The sequence below is a fragment of the Embiotoca jacksoni genome, unplaced genomic scaffold (assembly GCF_022577435.1).
Source record: "Embiotoca jacksoni isolate LCO1_2020_lvr unplaced genomic scaffold, fEmbJac1.0.p SCAF_6, whole genome shotgun sequence".
Taxonomy (NCBI): domain Eukaryota; kingdom Metazoa; phylum Chordata; class Actinopteri; family Embiotocidae; genus Embiotoca; species Embiotoca jacksoni.
This window is the reverse complement of record NW_027185414.1, coordinates 9,735,523-9,755,151: the sequence shown is the minus strand read 5'-3', so window position 1 is coordinate 9,755,151 and position 19,629 is coordinate 9,735,523. Positions and strand designations below refer to the sequence as shown.

The 19,629-nt window shown below is 39.8% G+C and overlaps 1 protein-coding gene across 2 annotated transcripts in view; it reads left to right on the top strand.

Annotated features, from left to right (window-relative positions):
- LOC138213083 (MAM domain-containing glycosylphosphatidylinositol anchor protein 1) overlaps positions 1 to 19,629 on the top strand; it is a 171,109-nt gene that overhangs the window by 49,032 nt on the left and 102,448 nt on the right. For both annotated transcript variants that reach the window (XM_069173935.1, XM_069173934.1), the window contains exons 3-4: positions 283 to 422; positions 18,112 to 18,286. In XM_069173935.1, the coding sequence (XP_069030036.1) occupies positions 283 to 422; positions 18,112 to 18,286 (315 nt within the window). The remainder of the gene's footprint in view (positions 1 to 282; positions 423 to 18,111; positions 18,287 to 19,629) is intronic.

The window sequence follows — 19,629 nt, the reverse complement described above, 5'->3', positions numbered from 1 at the left end:
CATGCAGATGCAGGAGTAATGTGATATATTTATTTATCTGAGTCATCAATACCAAAACTAGTATTACACATACACCCAAAGGACAATGACCTTTTTTCTTCTGCGAAGATGTTACTAAATATGCAATGTGGTTTCTCTTCCTCTGTGTTTGTGTGTCTGTGTGTCTATCTGTATGTCCGCATGGCTACATTCCTCTTTCTGTGTGTGTGTGTGTGTGTGTGTGTGTGTGTGTGTGTGTGTGTGTGTGTGTGTGTGTGTGTGTGTCCATGCGTTTATTCACAGCTCCAGCCAACGCCCAGATCGTGCACTCGGGCGCAGCGTGTAATGTCAAGGATGATAACATCAGTGAGAGAATCTACACCATCAAAGAAAACGACACACTAGTGCTTCAGTGTATTGTTAAAGGACACCCTCGACCACAGGTAAAGATCCACCACAACCTGAAGTTTTTTGGGTTTTTTTTAATAAAAAAAAAAAAAAAAAAAAAAAAAAAATGTATGTGTGCCATTTTATGTACTGTGTTTGTCCATGCTCATCCACAGAGTGAGCAGGTAGGTTCTGATACTCTTGCTCAAGGACACCTTGACAATAGCGTTTCTCGTGGCTCTGAAGACAACCTGTCAGCAATCCAATATGCAGCACTCTCCACACATGATGAACATAAAAACGATGGATAGAATGATCAATATATGTTTGGTTGTTTTTGAGTTTTTGCATTGAAGATGTACGCCTTTGTTCTGCTGAATTAGCAGCATAAGTCTCAGCTTCAAGCTCATTTTTGTCTTTATACAAGTCCTATTTACCCGACACAAATATAGCAAAGCCCAAGGTCTTATCAAGCTGCTGATGTTGTTATAATGCATGAACACCTCTTTAAATTTTGGAAAATTAAACTTTGTTTACATGATGTGCCTGTTTTCATGCGATCACTTTGGGGCAAAACGTGCCGGTGACTGAAAAAAGACTGCCAGTGATGTGAACACATGCTATGATTAGCATCAGTTACAAAACATGCCCTTTACAAGCTATCATAAAGCGTATGATGGATTCATGAGTGTTTGCTCATATTTATAGTGTCGGCATGCTTCCGTTTGGTCTGAGTCATACAGTCACTTTCTTTACTCACCTTACGGCAGCATTAACTAAAACAATATCCTGCTTTGGTGCTCTCAGCCAAACAGTAATGCCCACTGGTTCTGTCCTATGTCCTTTGTCTTGTTAGTGACACCATTGGTGTAGATTTGGTGTAGAAATGATACACATTTTTTGGGTGAGTCGGTGCAGCAGTATGTAGAGAATATGCTTTGTGACTTAAAGGTCATGGGTTTAATTTGACAGAACAACTGGTTGGATAAATGTGCTCTGTTCTGTAAACTGTTATAATTTCATTACAATACTTGCCTTAAGCAAAGCAAACTGTGCAGCTGGACCACTAGATATTTAATAGATGACATACAGTATATGGCACGCAAAAATGATCACGCGTATTAACATAGATAATTAGTGAGCTACATAAAAAAAAAAATCCCAATATGATATCATTTAATGCCCACTTCAGTGCACATCTGAATTTTTCATCTGTTTATCTGTTTAGCTATATTAGAAAGAGGGGGAAAAGAAGAAATGCAAAAATGGTATTACACAACAGCTCAGATTGGGTTGCACATGCTGCGCTTCGAGTACACCCGATTAGTTTGTTTAAAAAAGAGCCTTTCTTTATATTCCATTGCATAGCCTATAAATGAGAGATTTTATGCACTCACAATCATATAGCCAGATATATGTGCATGTTAACGTGCACATACTTACATAAGTAAACAAGCAGTCAAAAATACATTCATCAAAACACATCCACGCATGCACGCAGAGCAGCACACTCAGCCAACACTGGACACGTCTGGTTTCCTGCGTTGAACTCCAGCAAAACATTTTGGACTAGGGTCTCTGCGTGAGTGTGCATGTGTGGGTGTGTGTGTGTGTGTGTGAGCTCACAGAGCTAGATGTAAAATGAAATGAGGTGACTGCGGAGGGGCTGTGTGTGTTGTGTGTATTTGTGTGGGAGTGTTTGAGGTGAGAAAAGCAGTGTTCCTCACGGGTGCATGTCCACTGGCATCACATCAGCATGAATAAAACAGTGCCAGTGTCTAGGCCTTGTTTTCTTCTATTTGTGTTTATGGGTTTATCAGCTACGTATGCGTGTATGTGTGTCTGTGTAGAAAGGAGCTTGATTGATTCTGCAGATGCAAAATAATCATGTGTACCAAGCTGCACTATCGAATTACATACTGAACTATTGACCTAACCTGCCTATACTTATATATACTATACATAAACTGTCAATTCTTGTTCGATTCATTCATGTTTCTGTCTCCCTCTCTCATAGAGACACACACACACACACACACACACACACACACACACACACACACACACACACACACACACACACACACACACACAGACGTACATCACATTTGGAGGCCCTGTGCCCAAAAACAAATATAACTTTTAACACAACTTGGATTTTTACTAGCGCTGAAACAATAATTATTATATAAAACATACTCTGAAAAACACATACTACACAAGTTCATTCCCCTGGAGCAGTTCAAAGATGTAGGAAATTGCGTCAGTGATTGCTTGTTCTCTGGGTCGGAGGTGGGAGTGTATTTTAAATTATGATCACTTTGGTCACATTGTCAGAATACAAAATATATATGGTGTGTGCGCAAACAAGACTTGCACTGCCTCTGGCAAAGAGACATTGGTTGAGTGAGCGTGCATGCCAGAATTCGTGGGTATTTGTGTGTATCTGTCAGTGAGAAAATGTGTATGTAGATACACACTAACAAACAAGACAAAAGAACAGATAACAGACTCTGGCAAAGAGTTGCAGCAGTGAAAACATGTCAGTTCCTTCTGCCTTCGGACACGAAAACGGAGGTAGAGGCAAACTATCTTGATTAAATCATTCAGGTATAATCTTGAACAGCGAACAATACATATAAATTGCTTAACAATTTCAGAAAGATATTCTCAGTTCATGTCTCGGAATAGTGAGCCAGGAGGATATACTCATCTAATTGGATCAAATTTGAAGAAAAAAAAGATCAATTACAACTGAATTATGACTATAATGTATAAAGGTTCAAGGAAGAGCAGAGGAAGAGACCAACAACACCAACATGACAATTGTGTGTGTTATCTAAGAAAAAGTCTTTCCATCATCATCATTAAAATATTTGTATGCATTTTGCACTATTCACTATTGACCTTGATGGAGAAAAAACATCTCAACACAAAGTCCAGATACTAGTTTTCTTCAGAGCTTCCAAGAGCTTGTCAACATGCCATCTTAAATGTTTTGAATCTGTGATGTCAAATGACATCTGAACCAACTTTAAGATGCAGTGGAATGTTTTGAAAGTCTAGGTAAGCCATGATTTAAAGAAAATCTGCTAGAACCCTCCTTCACAGCATTATTTACAAATGTAACAGAAGAGTAAGGATCACGCTTTTCTCAGAGGTGTTGTGTCACGGCTATGCTGTGTGATGTGGACAGTCAGGGGGCATGAAGGGGGCTGACCAGAGACAGTTTTCAGAGCTAACCAGTCATGAGCAGCTGCCCGTTTCTGTTTTCTGTCCCTTTTTAAGATTTCACAATTATTTAAAACACAAAGGTTTTGGTTCTTAAAACAACATTGCATCAAATATAAAGCTCAGTGAAGATTAAACAATGAGGAAATTATCCCTGATATGAGATTATGGTGGCAGCAAAGGAATTAGGAATTATTATGTACTGTACATAAATGTATGTACACACTTATGGGCAATGTTGTTTCTTTGCTCTCACAGCAGCCCCTCGATTCCTCAACTCTTAGTCGCATGGATTCCACAAGACATAGAAAACTTTCCTTTGAGATTGTGGTGATTGCATTACTGTACTAAATTATGGCAGATTTGTCAGCTCCACATTCAAATCTGCAAATCTCCTATTATACTACATCCTAAAGCTGTTCTACTGGTTTTAGATCTGGTGACTGAGGAGGTTATTGAGGGCCATTGATCTGTATCTGCATGATTTTGTGCATTACACTACTGTCACATTATTGGTCGATTGAATAATGACATAACAACTGTAACATAAACCTGTACGACAGATGTACAGGTATTTATATACAGTATACCAGTGCCATGCAGTGACAACAACAGACAAATGACCTTTATTAACGACAGTAACATACTTAAGATTAATAGGCTGGTACCATAGAAGTAAAAAGTGAGTGTGCTGACCTCTATCCCAGTGCATTCTGCTGGAGTAGCACACTGCAGCATTCTGCATTCGGTCCCAGTGGGCTTACAGGGTTTCCACTGCACTCCAGTGGCTTTATTGATAACCTGATCCTTGTCACCCCAGTTTCTCCTTCATCCATCCTTACAGCTTCCCATGCTTCCTCTTCCTAATACCTATGGAAGAAGTGCATGGTTTCTGGGCATTTTCTTTTTTTATATGCGTTATATTCTTTTGTCCTTTTGAGTAAAAGGGAAAGCTCCTCAAGCCATTTTCTTCTATCAGTGTTTCACTGCTATTTGGTGCACATTCAGAATATAAGTCCAAGCCAGAAAGCTCGGGGGTCCTTAGGATGAAAATAATCTGTGACACTGGCTGAGAGTTGCATACAGCTAGCTAAAACATACATATATATTTATAATTTTAAATCAGGTGGTCTGTTTGTGTTGTTTTGGCAGAAGCATATGTTGCTTCCTTGTGTTGACCATGTTTTAGATGTAGTGTATTTAGTTTGCAGTGTTGCAAAGCTTTTTTTTATGTAAAGTTTTTTTTTACATCATAAAAGTTGATTGCATTCCAAACCAATATGCAGCAAGAGAAAAGTCTACCAAAGTAGACTGATCAGTAGTTTCATAGCAAAAAAAATTTCAAAATAAATTTTAGCCAAAATATTTTAACAAAATCATGTATTGTTTCGCTTTCCTACAAGTACATGTGCTGTGAACGACAAATGTGACATTTTTCATATTATTTTGGATCCAGACTCCTCATCCTTTGGCACATTCACCTCATGAAGAAGAAAAATAAGTATGACAGTTAAACAGCCTCTGCAGTGAACAACTAGGTCTTATTTTTACCATCCCCACTGAGAAGTTTGAATTGGCCTCTAGGTGTTGGCAGACATGCAAGATGTTCAAGTGCTCTGGCTGCTTTGTTATTATTTATGGATGTACTCCATTCCAGCGCGAGTGTCCTCATAATGCTCTCTGTATTCATCCTTCAGAGAAACAATACACTTACAAATTTGCGCTGACAACATTTTAATATATTTATTGATAAACACAACCACTGCAGAGCAGACCACACTGACTCTTTAAAAACATTAGAGCTGTATGTTTTATTAATCAGATAAGCTTGTGAAAAAGCAGTTCGGAATCTTTTATCTGAGTCTGGATTCTGGCTTTGGGAGGGAGCTGCTCGTGTCCCACATTTTGATGGGTTTATTTAAGATCATAGGAATATGATGTATGAGTTCTGATTGGCAGTGAATTTTTATACATTTTCAGTCTAAATGTATTATCAGTAAAGACGTTTATACTGTGTATTATTTTTTTAACGCAGGGGTCATTTTTGTTCCCAAAAACTTTAAGCCGTCTTTAAGCCATCTGAGTGAGATGCTGTAGAACCTTCCCATCCACTTTCTCCACTCCGTCTCTGTCTCTTCACCTCTCTCAGAAATAGGATGATCCAATTTAGGCATGTGAGGCCAGGCCAATAAATAGCTGCTTTACTGAGAATGAGTCTGATTGAGGATTTATCCAATCCTTTATCAAGACTGATTGTTTACCTTTGCCTGAGCTAGATTGGATTGAAAAGGGAGCTCTCACCCTGATCCATACAGAGGAGAGAAAAATCTAATCATTTCTGTCTTTCTTTCTTTTTTTGTGTGTCTTTCTCTTTTCCTCTTTTTGTTGCAGCCTTTTCCTTCATATTGTGTCCCTCTCTTTGTCTTTATCACTCTCACCACAAATCATTCACTCTTCATGTCTTTTTCCTCTCTACCCTTCTTTCATCCTTTTCTTATTCTTCTCCTCCTTTGAACTGATCATTTTTTTCCTTCATCCTGTCCCCATCTAGCTTTCCTAATTTCTTTACCCTCTTTTTGTCTCTCTGTTTATTTTGGGCTTTCTCTCTCCTCTATCTTTTTTAGACTTCAGACAAACTGAAAAAAGCCATACATCAAGTCTTAAATGGTTAGATCACCGAAAGGAGCAGCTTGTTTTTTTGTGTGTGCACATTGTGTTGAAATAAAACTGCTCATGTATTTTTGTTTTTCTTTGTTTCATGACAAGCATGACCTCAGACCATTTTAAGAAATTAGATTTTCTAGACTGTAGGCAACAGAGAAGTGCAATGACTGCCTCCTTATACTGTCGCCTGTCAAACTCATTGATTATATCCCGGAATATTTTAAGGCTCCTCGAAGAAAAAAGGAATAATCAAAGTATCCACACAAGAAAAATCCCTTCGTGTTAGAGGTCACCTACAAGGTGCTTGTAGGATCACTTAAGTTAACTCCCAGGACAGCGGGGCTTTTAGTTAACAAAAAACTGTAGTCTCACTCTCAAAGCTTTTTTTGTTATATATACACACACACACACACACACACGCACACACACTCTCATGGCTTCTTCAAGAACACAATAGGAGAGTAAATGGTTTTTCTGAAAGTGATTCCTACCCCTTTATTATTTATTCATGGGTCTGCTGGTCATTGCAACCTTGAGACTTGCATGAGAGTGTGCGTGTGTGTGATGAATTCTATACGAGGGAAAGGTGGAGAGAGCTATACACGAGAGAAGTGGAGAGGCAGAGAGAAGAAAGAAGTGGGAAGGAGGGAGGAATGGAGGGAACGAGATGAGGGCTGCGGTCTGGAATACGGGTTTGGATTTCCGTCCTTGAGGGGTGAGTGGAAGGCGATCGATAGTGAGGCTGAAGGCAAGGCCGATCGGGTGGCAGCACGAGGCTGCACAGGCACTCAGCGGGAACACGACCTAGACACAAACAAGGTCACTGCTTGACCCCTAAGTGGATAAAGAGACAGAACGAAGAGCAAGACAAGAGTAGAAAAAGAAGATGGGTATAAGCTATACAAGAGATAGATGCTCACAAGACGGTGAGAAGTCGCGGTAGAGCAAAACTTAAGGACAGATTGTATGGGGAGGATAAAATTAGAAGGAAGACATGATAAAAGACAAAAGATAGGGATGTACAGTATGTTGATGGAGTAAAACAAGAAGAACATGCAGCATCTGTAGACATTTAAAACAATTAATAGTAAGACGTATTTCAGATAGAGTAAGAGAAAGTCAACGAGGCACAATCGACCTTTGAGTGTTTTGATGATGCTAACTTTAAAACTTCAAGAAGACGACACTTCAGCATGCTTGAAATAAAACATTCCTAGATGTTTAACCCACAGCCATATGGCTGAGTATATGAAAGCTGTTTGTATTGAGAGTATAAATGGAAATGGAAAATGAAAAGTGAAAAACATGGAAAGAGAAAAAGTGAGCACACAAACTAAAACTGATGACTAGTGGTGATGAGTACTTACGTGTGCAAAGGACATGCTGACCAATACTCAATGAGAGAAGACGGCCAGGACGAACTGTGTTTTTTTTTAATTTTTATTACCTTTTGTACGCTTACGTACTAACACTCACTATTTAGTGCATCATACTGACAGGTATGGGAACATGCAGTGGACTACAAGTACCCAGATAGTGCCTTCAAAACAGTTCAGAAATTGAGTGTTAACGCGCCGGACACCTTCCACACTCAACGGTCGCCATCTTGGCTATGTCGCGACATGGGAGAGACCATCGGCCTATGGTATTTTAAAAACTGTGCTTCTGAGGAAGTTGCAACTGTTGCAGAACACCGCACAAAAGTGTGTTTTTCAGTAAGTCCCACCATACTGCTTGTAAAACAAGTAAAGCTGGTAGACAGGCTGACGGGTGATGCTTTCAAATGCAATACGGTTATTTCCGATAAGTGTGTGATCGGAGACACTACCCTGTCAAAATTCAAGTACTACACAAGTAAGAGTACTAATATGTGAGAGCACTATTTGTTAATGTACAAAGGGAAGTATGTCACTTGGGACACAGCCATTTTTAGGACCTCATTCACTGTTTTGAAATGTCATTCTGTTGTTAAGTTACATGTAGGCAAATGTTTGCATCATACACTTCATATTTTGCACAGGGTATTGTGTAGTAGATTTTATTTTAAATAAATGAAATAGGTATTTTACAAATTATTACAAATTTTTAGCATGTGCTTTAAACATTTTCACAAATCTATCAAATTCAAAAACAAATCTCTAATTTACAAAAGTATTGGGTACCCATAAGTCAGTACTTTGTACTGCCCCTGTGGCTGTCAAGTCTCCTTGGATAAGTCTGTAGAGGGTGTATAAACCTGGATTGGGATTCCTCCTTGCAGATCCTGTCAAGCTTTGTCAGATTGGATGGGGCATTGAATGTTGGTCCACAGATGTTATGTGGGGTTTATATTTTGGATTTGACTGTGCCATTCAAGAATCTCTTGTCCTAAAGCCCTTTCTGCTTTGTGTTGATTGTATGCTTAAAGTCTTTGTTTTGCTAAAAAAGAACCATCACACCCGTGCCAGGGTGCTCCGCTCTGGAGCAGGTTATCTTCAAGGACCAAATATTGCTGCATTTGATCGTTCCTTGACTCTGACCTATGCAGGCCTAATTGATGAAGGGCTGCTGAGGTGGCTGTCGACGTGGCAGCTTCGTGGCAGAGGACCTCTGAAGCTCTGTTAGAGTAGTCATTTTGGTCAATTCCTTGACCAAGGCCCTTCTTGCTTAGTTACTCAATTCGGCAGGCAAGTATTATGCCAAAAACACAGGCCAAAGCAGACGCCAGTCCACTATAGGATACTCAGTGTGACCATTGGCCTCAGCTTGGCCAGAAAAATAGATGCATGTCACATGACACAGGGCAAAAAGTGGAGGGCTCTAAATATCTCCTTAACTGACTGTACTGTTAATTATATACCTGGTTCAGATCACTTTTGGATCACATGAGTTTTCAACAGCATTTAATGGGGTTTTGCTTCAATTTACGGCTGCAAGAAATGATCATTTTCCTGATTGATCAATTATTAATTTGTTAAGTAAAATGTCAGAAAAGGTTGTCAAAATGTCCATTATAATTTCAAGCTGAAGGTTATGTCTTCAAACATGTTGTTTGTTTGACTCACCCATTAAATAGCTAATCATTGCAGCTCGATTTTTATTTACATAGCTTGCAGTTAGTTTTATAACATAATAGGAATAGGTGGTCTAACTGTGGTCATGTGTGAGCTTATGGCAATTATCCTGCAGCCACTTTGTAGCAGTGTAAAGTTGATTTGTATTGAACCATCTGAATTACTACTAGGACGTAATTGTTTGATCATTTTTGACCAGGACTAATTAAAAATGCTGCTGCTATGGTCCTCGTTAAAACCAGGAAAAATAAATCACATCACTCCAGTTGCAAAACCCTTACTTGCTGTATATCAAGGAATTGGTTGGTTTATGAAGCACTGAATGGTTTAAGGCTAAAATCAATTATTGCTCTGCTGCTGTTATGAGCTGTCCAGACTTCTCAGATCAGAAACTTCCAGAAAACCTGAGGTCTACCGCAGAAATTCTTTTAAAATGGTGCTTAGGACTTTTCTATTTGCTGCGGCCCTTGATTATGCTAAATTTGGGACAATATATTCATATGTTGCACTGCCCCTAACTGCCCTGCAAATTTATCCTCCATAGTTTAAAAAAAACTGTTTGTATGTACCTTGTGTTGCTTCTGTATATTCTTATTAAGCTCTCTGTTGGCTTGTAGTGTAAAGGTGCATATAATAAACTTAAATTCAGTTGGCTAATCCACACTTTCACTGCAAACACTTATCCGACACCTGATGAAAGCAACTTTAAAATTCAGCTTTTATGATGTTTACATATCCATTCACTTCACCTTTTCTTCAAACAGAAGCTGTTAACACATCAGGACCGAGCTCCTTCTGTGTGAGTGTGAGGATCAGTGTCCTTGACTACTTGAGCAGTGAGAGAGAACGGAGACTAAATCAAATTACATCTCAAAACAAAAACACTCAAACCGGTGATGTGTCTAGGTGTGCAACTATGTACTGGACTCCTCCATACCTTTTCAGTATGTTTGAATGTCTCTAGAGTGTCTGCTGCCATGGCAACACACTGTACATTATAGACAAGCCCATCTCTGAGGCTTTAAATAATAAAGATAAGGTCTAAATGTGTCTTTTCTCACAAACTGAAATGAAACACAGGAAAGAAAGTAGACTCGATATTGAATAGAGGCTAGACAAAGAAGACAGACCTTTATCTACCTGTATGAAGTTTTATTTGAATCTTTGAAGTAATATTCAATTATTCAATTCAAGAGGCTCATAACACAGTGTTTCTTGAGTACTTACTTTTGAAATATGAGAAGTTTGATGTAGCGTTTTGTTAAGTTTTGTTATTGCTAATGTAGTGACGAGTCATGCATGTGTTTGCTTGTTGATTGAGTTATTTTTTAAAGAATGACCATGGATGTATTAAAAGACGAAGACAGGATCACTGAAGCCAGGTATATACAGTGGCTCAGATTCTTTTGCAGTGCATGCCTACCTCATCTGTTAGCTTCTGAAATTAGTTGTGAGATTAGAGGTGCACATAGAGAATAACTAGCAAATTAGTTACTTGGAACTCATTTGTCTGGGCCATTTTGGTTTCTCAAGTTTCATTTGTAACTTGTGCCCAGCCTCGAGTTTTGTACCTGAATCTGGGGACCTTTTATCTTTGTAAATATTGTAAAGCTTCAATAGATGCTGTATGTACAGTTATCTCATGCTTTTCTTTACTTCCCACCCCTCCTTCCATGTCTTATTACTCAGCAGCCTGTCATAATCATGCCACTCAGCAATGACATCATCTGCTCTGCACATACTCAAAGTGAGCAAGGGCTCAAATTCACCTATCCAAAGCCTTGCTTGTGCTAATTGGCCTTTGCTCACTACAAGTAACACATCCAACATGGGCAGACCGTGTAAGGTAGCGGCTGCTGCTGAGTGCTGTCGACACTCTGGATAGAGCTGCGTATATCTGCGGATTCTGTCAGCCACTGTTTGTTCTAATCTGACTCAAACCATCTGATGGCCAAGCAAACGCAAGCAAACTCCTGAAACATGTCCAAAACATTTTTATTATGAAAGTTTTTTTCAAATGGGAGAAGGTAGATTTTTGGAAAATGCTTATAAATGAGGTGTTTTTGAGGCAGAAGCATCTGTTGAATTTTAGTGTTGTAATATCTCTAATCTATGTTCATAAACAAGCAAAATATGCATCATCAGTTTAAATACACATAAATGTAATTCATATTTTCTTTCCAAGATCATGACAGTGTCATAAAGGCTGATGATTCTTCTGCCTCCTGTAATTTTATCACAGCCTCGGGATCATATTACAGAGGCAAAAAGAGCGATAAAGGCATGCATATTGTATGACAAGGTTAGAGAGAGGGATGGCGTGTTCAATATCAATGAGTCAGTTTTATTGAACTTTTTTTGTGTGATCCCTGCACCGAGGGATGGGAGGTGTTTCACAGTGGTACATGTATACGTATTTGTGTAAACAGACTGCAGCAACTGCAGCTCAGTTTTAGATACATGAGGATACGTGAAATGACATGCATAAGCGCTTACTGACAAGCTTTGTGACGATAATCGAGTTACGCCACTTGTTTAAAGTAGTCTTGTCAATTATGTTATTATTATTCCCAGGGAGATACTATAATCAAAATGACATTTAACTGACATTATTCATTTCCACTTTTTAACACATTTTCTTTCTCATTCAGCTGATAAAAAAAAGTGATTCATACTCCCTCTAATTGTTTTGACGTCGTTTACTATGATTTCATTTTTTTCCTTACATTTTCATGATTCTTTTTATAATTTTTCTGCCTTCACATTTTCACCTGTTCCTTTACCACCTGATGCCTTGACTCAGCACACAAACATCCATTCAAATGGTGATGCTTGAAATTATATTTATTACTCACTCTAGTCTTTTACTCTTTAAACCACCCATGCATTCTAACTCTCTTCTCCGATGCTTTTGTCTCCCCTTCCGTCACTGCTCTCCAGTGACAGATAATTAAAACAGATATTTCCTTGGAGCAGTGCATTGTCTTATGCTGTATGTCATCCTGTCGTTTTAAGTCATTCAGTTTAGCCATTGTTTGCAAAGCAAAGCGAGGATGATTACTTCACAGTGTTTATCAGTTCAAGCTGCTGTTGTCAACCTGAACTATTCCTTCCTTTTGTCACTGCGTTGTGCATTCTGCTTATTTTCTCTGTTCTTCTCCCACACTTCCCCTCAGTTGTTGCATCCTCTTTGCTTGTGCGTGCGTTTGTGTTTGTGTGTGTGTGGGTCTCCGTCCGTGCCAAGAAGTATTCCCCGATAACAGGATTACCATCTTAAGCCTATTCACGGTAAGTGAGCCAGTTGGATGGATAAAGCACTGTATCGTCAACTCCGCTGGCGTTACATCAAGAAAAGAGTTAGTAAAATTGTAGAAGGCAGGCCTAGCAGGCTCTCTGTGAGATCCTGGGAGGGAGTAGAAAGGATTCAAACTCTCTAACTCCCCAGGAAGCAGCTGTGGTATAGAGAGGGGGAAAGCCTTGCAAGCTAAGCGTTACTCACAGTGATGTCAAACAAAGACGGATTTAACTTCCATGGTGGTATTCTACCCAGTGCTTCTGCTTTGTGCTTGTTTTGAGAGTAAATTACATTTAATATCAAGTTAGCGTTCACAACAATGGAGGAGGGGATGTTGTTAAATTAATGTATATCAGCAGCCACATAATTTTAATGAAATTAGACATGGAACAAGGCAGGTAACCTGTTCAGTTTGTCAGCTGCATCCTAATAATTCAGGATCACATTAGAGCATTTTCTCAGCAGTATTTGTATCATTTGTGACAGCTGTATTCTGAATATTGATAGCATGTTAACATAGAGAGAAATGTGTTACAACCCTCTCAACCTCCTTTTTCCAGGCAAAATGCTAATTCAATATCGACACCTCTCATGCTTTATGTAGTGTTGACAGTTTCCAGTTTGGACAGCAGGGCAAAAGGGTCTGACAGCCACTCGACTATGCTTGCTTTATCCTGTTGATCCTATGTGATGTGTGTCACTGAGGAGTGAAGTCAGAGGTTTATAGACAGATCAGGAGATGGAGGGATGTGTGTGAGATAAGGGGGATGTAAAGTAGATGAGAGGTGAAAGAGGAACAACTTTAGAGTTGTACAGGGACAGGTAATACAGCGATAGAGAGAAAGGTTAGAGATGGAAACAACTTTAGCATGCACACACACAGTCACACACAAGTTTAGACAGCTGGCTTGCAACCAGGACCTCAGAAATTACATTTAGCTTTAAAATGACCGAGCTTTGTTCCCGATGAGAACTCATGGTCCTGACCTGGTCGGTGTTTATACCAGTGAAGGTCCCAAAGAGGTAAAGGACTTGAGAAAACACACACACACACACACACACACACACACACACACACACACACACACACACACACACACACACACACACACACACACACACACACACACACACAGGCAGACACGGACACACACAGACAGACAGACACGGACACAAACACAAAACACAGAAAAGAGAAGAGGACAGAGATACAGACAGCTGCAGGCCACTTAACTGTCACTGAAGTTGACGCACATTAGCCTTCTTCTCCCTCATCACCCTCACTTTGCCCACGTTGTCTCTATGTTTATCTCCCTGTTTCAGATCCATATACATCACGCATAATTAGCATGTGCTGTTTTTCTGTTTCCCTTCACATCAACAGATTTACTGATTTCAATCTAAATCTGTTGCCTTTTTAAAAAATACACGACATCCAATACAATCCAGTCCACCATCTCTACAACAAGTCCTGCTTTTATAAGGGTCATAATGTTCAGTTTTTCTTGACAATGTGTCAGAGACATGTTGATTTAACTCCATAGACATTTTGGAGGCTGAGCATTACAGGCTTCATAACGGGTTTTTTTATTGCAAGGTTTTTGGATTTCAGTAGATTTAGTTTGGTGTATATACCTAATAAACTGGGACCTGGTATTGTTAAAATATCTGTCCCTACTATGGAGTTCAGCACATTTACTGTGGCTGGAGATGATGTGAGCTGCTCAGAAATTGTTGACTTGCTTGTCAGGTGGCATCACATTTGATATTGGCAATGAAGTCTGCGTATATCATTCACATAAACGGCAGGAGTCCACAAAACATTCCACAACAACTTAACAAAAATATCTTTGCTGCAGTATGAACACTGCTGAAGAAGACTGCAGCTGAATGTGCCAATAGTTACTGATTTCAGCTTTAAGCCTCAAATGGAAAGACGATTTTGACACAACATTTGTGTATTGAAAAGACTCGGTAACGGAACAATACCTTGTAAAGTCTCAATGTATTTCAAAATAAATGTATGACTAGATGCTGTAGGTACTAAACTCCATACCCCATTTGTAAACTGCTTATTCCATAACAGTTTAAACAAGCCAACAATGTGTTATGAATCAAGGGACTAATCTGGAAAAAGCAATCACTGTTTGGAAACAAATGTTTTATAAAATGGAATAATTGCAAATGATGATCACATAGAACATGACCGCTAATGGAAAATTTACCAGCTCACTTAGTTCTGGCCAATATTTTAGTGCATCCTTCAAGGACCACAGTTTGAATGGGGCCTAATGGCCTCCTTCCGCCCACCCTCCCATAGAAACACAAAGAGGTCCTAAGCTTCCTCTCGCAATACTGTGACAAGGCTGTTCTTCTTTTCTCTGCTCTGTTTCTGTTCTCCTGTTGAAACATCTTTGTCCTAGACAGCATACAGCTCCCCAGCTGAATACAGAAACAGCGAGCAAAACCTGCTGCATTTCATGTCGAGCTGGATCCCAGGGGACACCAAAACTTCCCTTCGCATTACACTTCTAACCAAATGTAAGAGCTATTATTACAAAAGTCTCTGACTCAACAAATATGTCTTCATCTCCCAGCATGTGTGTGTGTGGGAGAAAGTCTGGGAGAATGTGTGTGTTTTTCATGTGTGTAAATGGGTGTGTGTTTGGACACAATATCTGATGACAAGCCAGTGTTTGGCTTTCCTCTACTTTGTAAAGAAATAAAGAATGGCGTAGAGAAAAGCACCCAGACAGAGGATAAGATGAGGGAGAGAAAAAGGACAGAGATATCCAGACCAATCCGTCAGGACCTGAAGGGAAGAAAAAAACATCTATTGAGAGAAGAAAGAGGTGTGGAGGGAGAGTGAAAGAGGTCAGAGAAAGAGAGCAGGTGATGGTTCTAAGCTGCTGGTGTCACAGGCAGATAAAGGCTCCTTTGCTCCCTGGCTGTCATCTGCATCGCACACAATATCCCCTTTATTCGCAATATCACCTCTCTCTATTTTGCTTCATCTGCCACCCCGATGGAGCAACTCCCAGTGTGATGCACTTTTTCTCTCCCCATCACACAGCTGCCAGCTATACTGTATATAGCATTCCCTCTCATTCTCCTTCGTTCTCGCTCTCACACGCTTCCTTTTCCTCAGCAGCCCTTACTGCTTTTCTTCCCGTATGCATTTAGTCTCTGTTTCCTCACCTGCAATTTACCCTGAGATCTCCTTCTCTAACAATATTGTCTGCAGTATTATTATTATTGTAACCACACATGTTGCTTCAGTTCCGCCTTGACTTGTAATATTTTGAGTGCAATATGTCATTCTGATTTCATACAATTCCATCCCGCACACACAAAAAGAGGCACATCAGGAAGCACACAATAACTACTTCTAAGTGAAAAACAGTATAATTCATCTTCCGCTCTTCTAAAACCTTTATCACATAATCTAGTCATTAGAATTCTGTTATACTTGAGCCTAATCTTAATGTTCCTGAACTCTAATCCTATGAATAACTCTAAAAGGTTCCCTCTCCAAAGCTGTAGCCAACAAAATGTCCATATATTGTAAGATTTTCTCTCATCTTTTAATCCTTGACTAGAAAAGGATAAAAGCAAGAGTACACAGATGCACACTTCATGCTCACTTTCCCTTTCTCCCTTTTCCTGTCTCTCACAAAGGTCCACAAACGCACATGCACGCATGCAAACTGGAGTCACTAAACCGTGGAGAGACGGGGTTCGGTTCATTGCTCACCTTGGCTGGTTTGATCAATGGCAGCCTGCCTCCTCCAAATCCCTCCCACAAACAGAGCTGAATAAACAGACAGAGAGCATTTACACAGGCCCTGATAATCCGCTAATCCATATAACCTGCTTTCTAATCAACACACACACACTCACATACAGGCAGAAAGGAAAAACACACTGATACCGTGTACATATAACACAGGCAGACAAATGTGCATGAAAACAGGAAACGCTACTACACACAAACATTTGCATGTGCACACGCACACAGGCACACACAGGCACACACACACACACACACACACACACACACACACACACACACACACACACACACACACACACACCGTATCAGTGACTTTTGCCTATTATCCTCTCTGACCTCCTCAACGGGACATGGCTGATAGTCTCGTTGAGGTTGATACCAGACAGAAGGGTTAATAGGGATTAATGGACTGTACACACACAGTTGTGCAGACACACACACACACAAACACACAAGAATAACATTCCAATGCAGATGAGCTTACAGGCTTTTATGCATCTCTGAAGAGTGTGTGTTTGCGCATTTGATTATTCGAGTGAACGTATCATGTAGCTGATGGCCGTGCAGCGTTCCCATGGCTTGATGGGATAATTGAAGCGTGAACGAGCCATATAGAGTTTGTCAAAACTCTTAATGGTCTGAGCATCATGGAGACCATGAGTACAGCGCTTAGTGTCAGAGATTTGAAAAAAAGATAACTGCATTTATAATTTGGATCAGTTATTCAACCAATTTAATGGCATGCCCTGTGAAATTAAGACTCTTCCTGTCCGTCGTACGAATGCACTTTTTATTTACGTAGCTTTTCGTCACCTAATTTGCTTCACACAAGGCATTCATTTCAACAGCTCACAGCCACTTTATGGATACTCATATCTTAAAAAGTATTTTTATACATGATGTACTTTTAAATCATTTACTCTGGGTTCCTTTTTTTTGGGAGGGGGATGGGAGGTGGGGGGTTATAGGTGTGTTTTTAACAACCTGTTCATTGAGCATTTTTCAGGTTGTGCATTTCAAAAAACTATTAAATGGAAACCCTTAAAAAGTAGGGAGCAGCCTCAGGTCACCAACTTGCCAAAAGCTGAAGGATCTGACTACAGTGGCATGCCTCTTGAGGAAGTACAGAAGTACATGTTTCACAGATCTCAGGATGCTGAGAATGCTGTCATGACTACCAGGCACATAATTAAACACTTATATGATTATAATTATCATTACTGTCTTTTTCTTGGGAGGGCAGCCACAGTTGAGCCTCTTCCCTGATTGCAGTGATGTGGTTACAGACACAAATTAAAGACATAACTAAAACTTTCAACCAGAAGGGCAGTGACTCACTGCTTTTACAGCCCATTCCTACTCTTCAATCAACGTTACACAATGTTGAAGAACCATCTGTGACTTATTTTACTTTGTTTGGATTTGTTAGTATGTCACCATTACCTATAATCTTTTATTGGTGTAATCAAAAGAGGTGTGCATGAATATCAAGATTTGTTTGAAAAGACAGGTGCTTTTTGCATTTTTGCTTACAGTATTTTTAAATCAAGACGTTTGTTGAAAATCAAATGTCACAGTGTCTTGTATAGCCTTTCACTCTGTTGCCGTCTCCACTTTCTGCGATTACACTTGACTGATTCTGTCCTTCCGTAGAATGCACTTTTTCTCAGACAGCATCTTTGTCTTCTCCAATCCCCCATTCTCTTCAGGTACGGTGGACAAAGACAACAGGCAGTGCTTCAGACAAGTTCCAGGAAACATCCACCTACAACGAGACGCTGCGCATCGAGGGCATCCAGAAGGGGCAGGGGGGTCGCTACTACTGCAAGGCCGACAACGGGGTGGGGGTGGCTGCCATCAAGTCCATCCGCGTAGATGTGCAGTGTAAGTGGGCAGGAAGAAAGAGATAAAAAAACAAAAACAACAACAAAAAAAAACTCCTTCCACTTCTAGACCACAGCTGACTTTCACTACAGCCATTCCCACTGTCAGAGAAGACCAAGATGGGGAGAGATGGAAAGATTGCAAGAAAAAAGATGAAAGAATGATTGGATGGATGATGAGATTTCCAGTGGGAATGGCTTCCAAGAGTATCTGATGAATTATGGTGGAGAGGTTGAAAACCATGGTGGGAGGATTAGTTGGAGGGGGACTTAGATAAAATAGAACTGTAGTATCTGGGAAGGGTATAGGTAAGAAGGTGTAACACATTTAAAACTGTCAAAATTGTATTGAGATATTAACCATTGGTTTAGTGTATGAATAATGCACTGCGGATAATATACTCCACCAATAAGGGTTATTGGAAGGGGAAAAAAGGATTTTGTCAGTTACTCCTGTGAGAAAGTGAAGTCTGTGGGACATATCGTGAGTTTTATAACAGTTAGTCCAGGTAGTACGGGCTCCCTAACACACTGTCTCTCAACTAATCCATGTCACTCTAAAAAAGGGGAAACGGAGAAAATCAACAACCACAAAATATGTCCTCAATGTTTCATTGCTGTTTAGGTCTGTCACATCCTCAGAGTTGACACTGCCAACCACAATTAGTATGTAAATTACCAATCATCTGACAATTAAGAGATTAGCTCTCCTTTTCGGACACGTTTTTGACCTGTCCCTGTAGTCTCTGGCGCTGCAGAGGGTCTGTTGTTATTATTTGTAAAACAAAAATTACTATATTATATTACGAGGCCCTTCTTATCTTGGTCAGGCACCAGTGACTTTCCAGAGACACGTTCCACCCTGAAGAGTTTTAACCTGCAACAATGTTGGCATGTGGCATTGTTGTGTCGCTGAGAGATACACAACATTTTCAGTATCTGCTGCAATCTAATTAAAAGAAATGTCTGTTGACAGCAGAGGAGGACCACAAGAAGTGATGTGCCAGGCTATGTAATGCTGGAACTGCTTGTTATTTGTGCAGCTGCGGTAACTGATTAAATAGCCTGAATATATTGAGACACAGTTTGGTAGCCTTGGCTAAAGTTTTATCATCAATTCTTATTTAAAAAAAAAAAAAAAATGCTTCCAAAATATCTTCTCAGACAGTCAAAGATCATGTTAGTTTCAGCAAATTCTTCACGGTTTCCCCTCCTAAGTGTTGAGGTTAACAGCATTTATCACATTACCAGGTATTGCTGAAAACTCAAGTCATTAAGGCTGACATGCTAACGTACATGCAACTATATTAAAATGTTGTGTTTAAAATGTTTGAAGCTCCATCT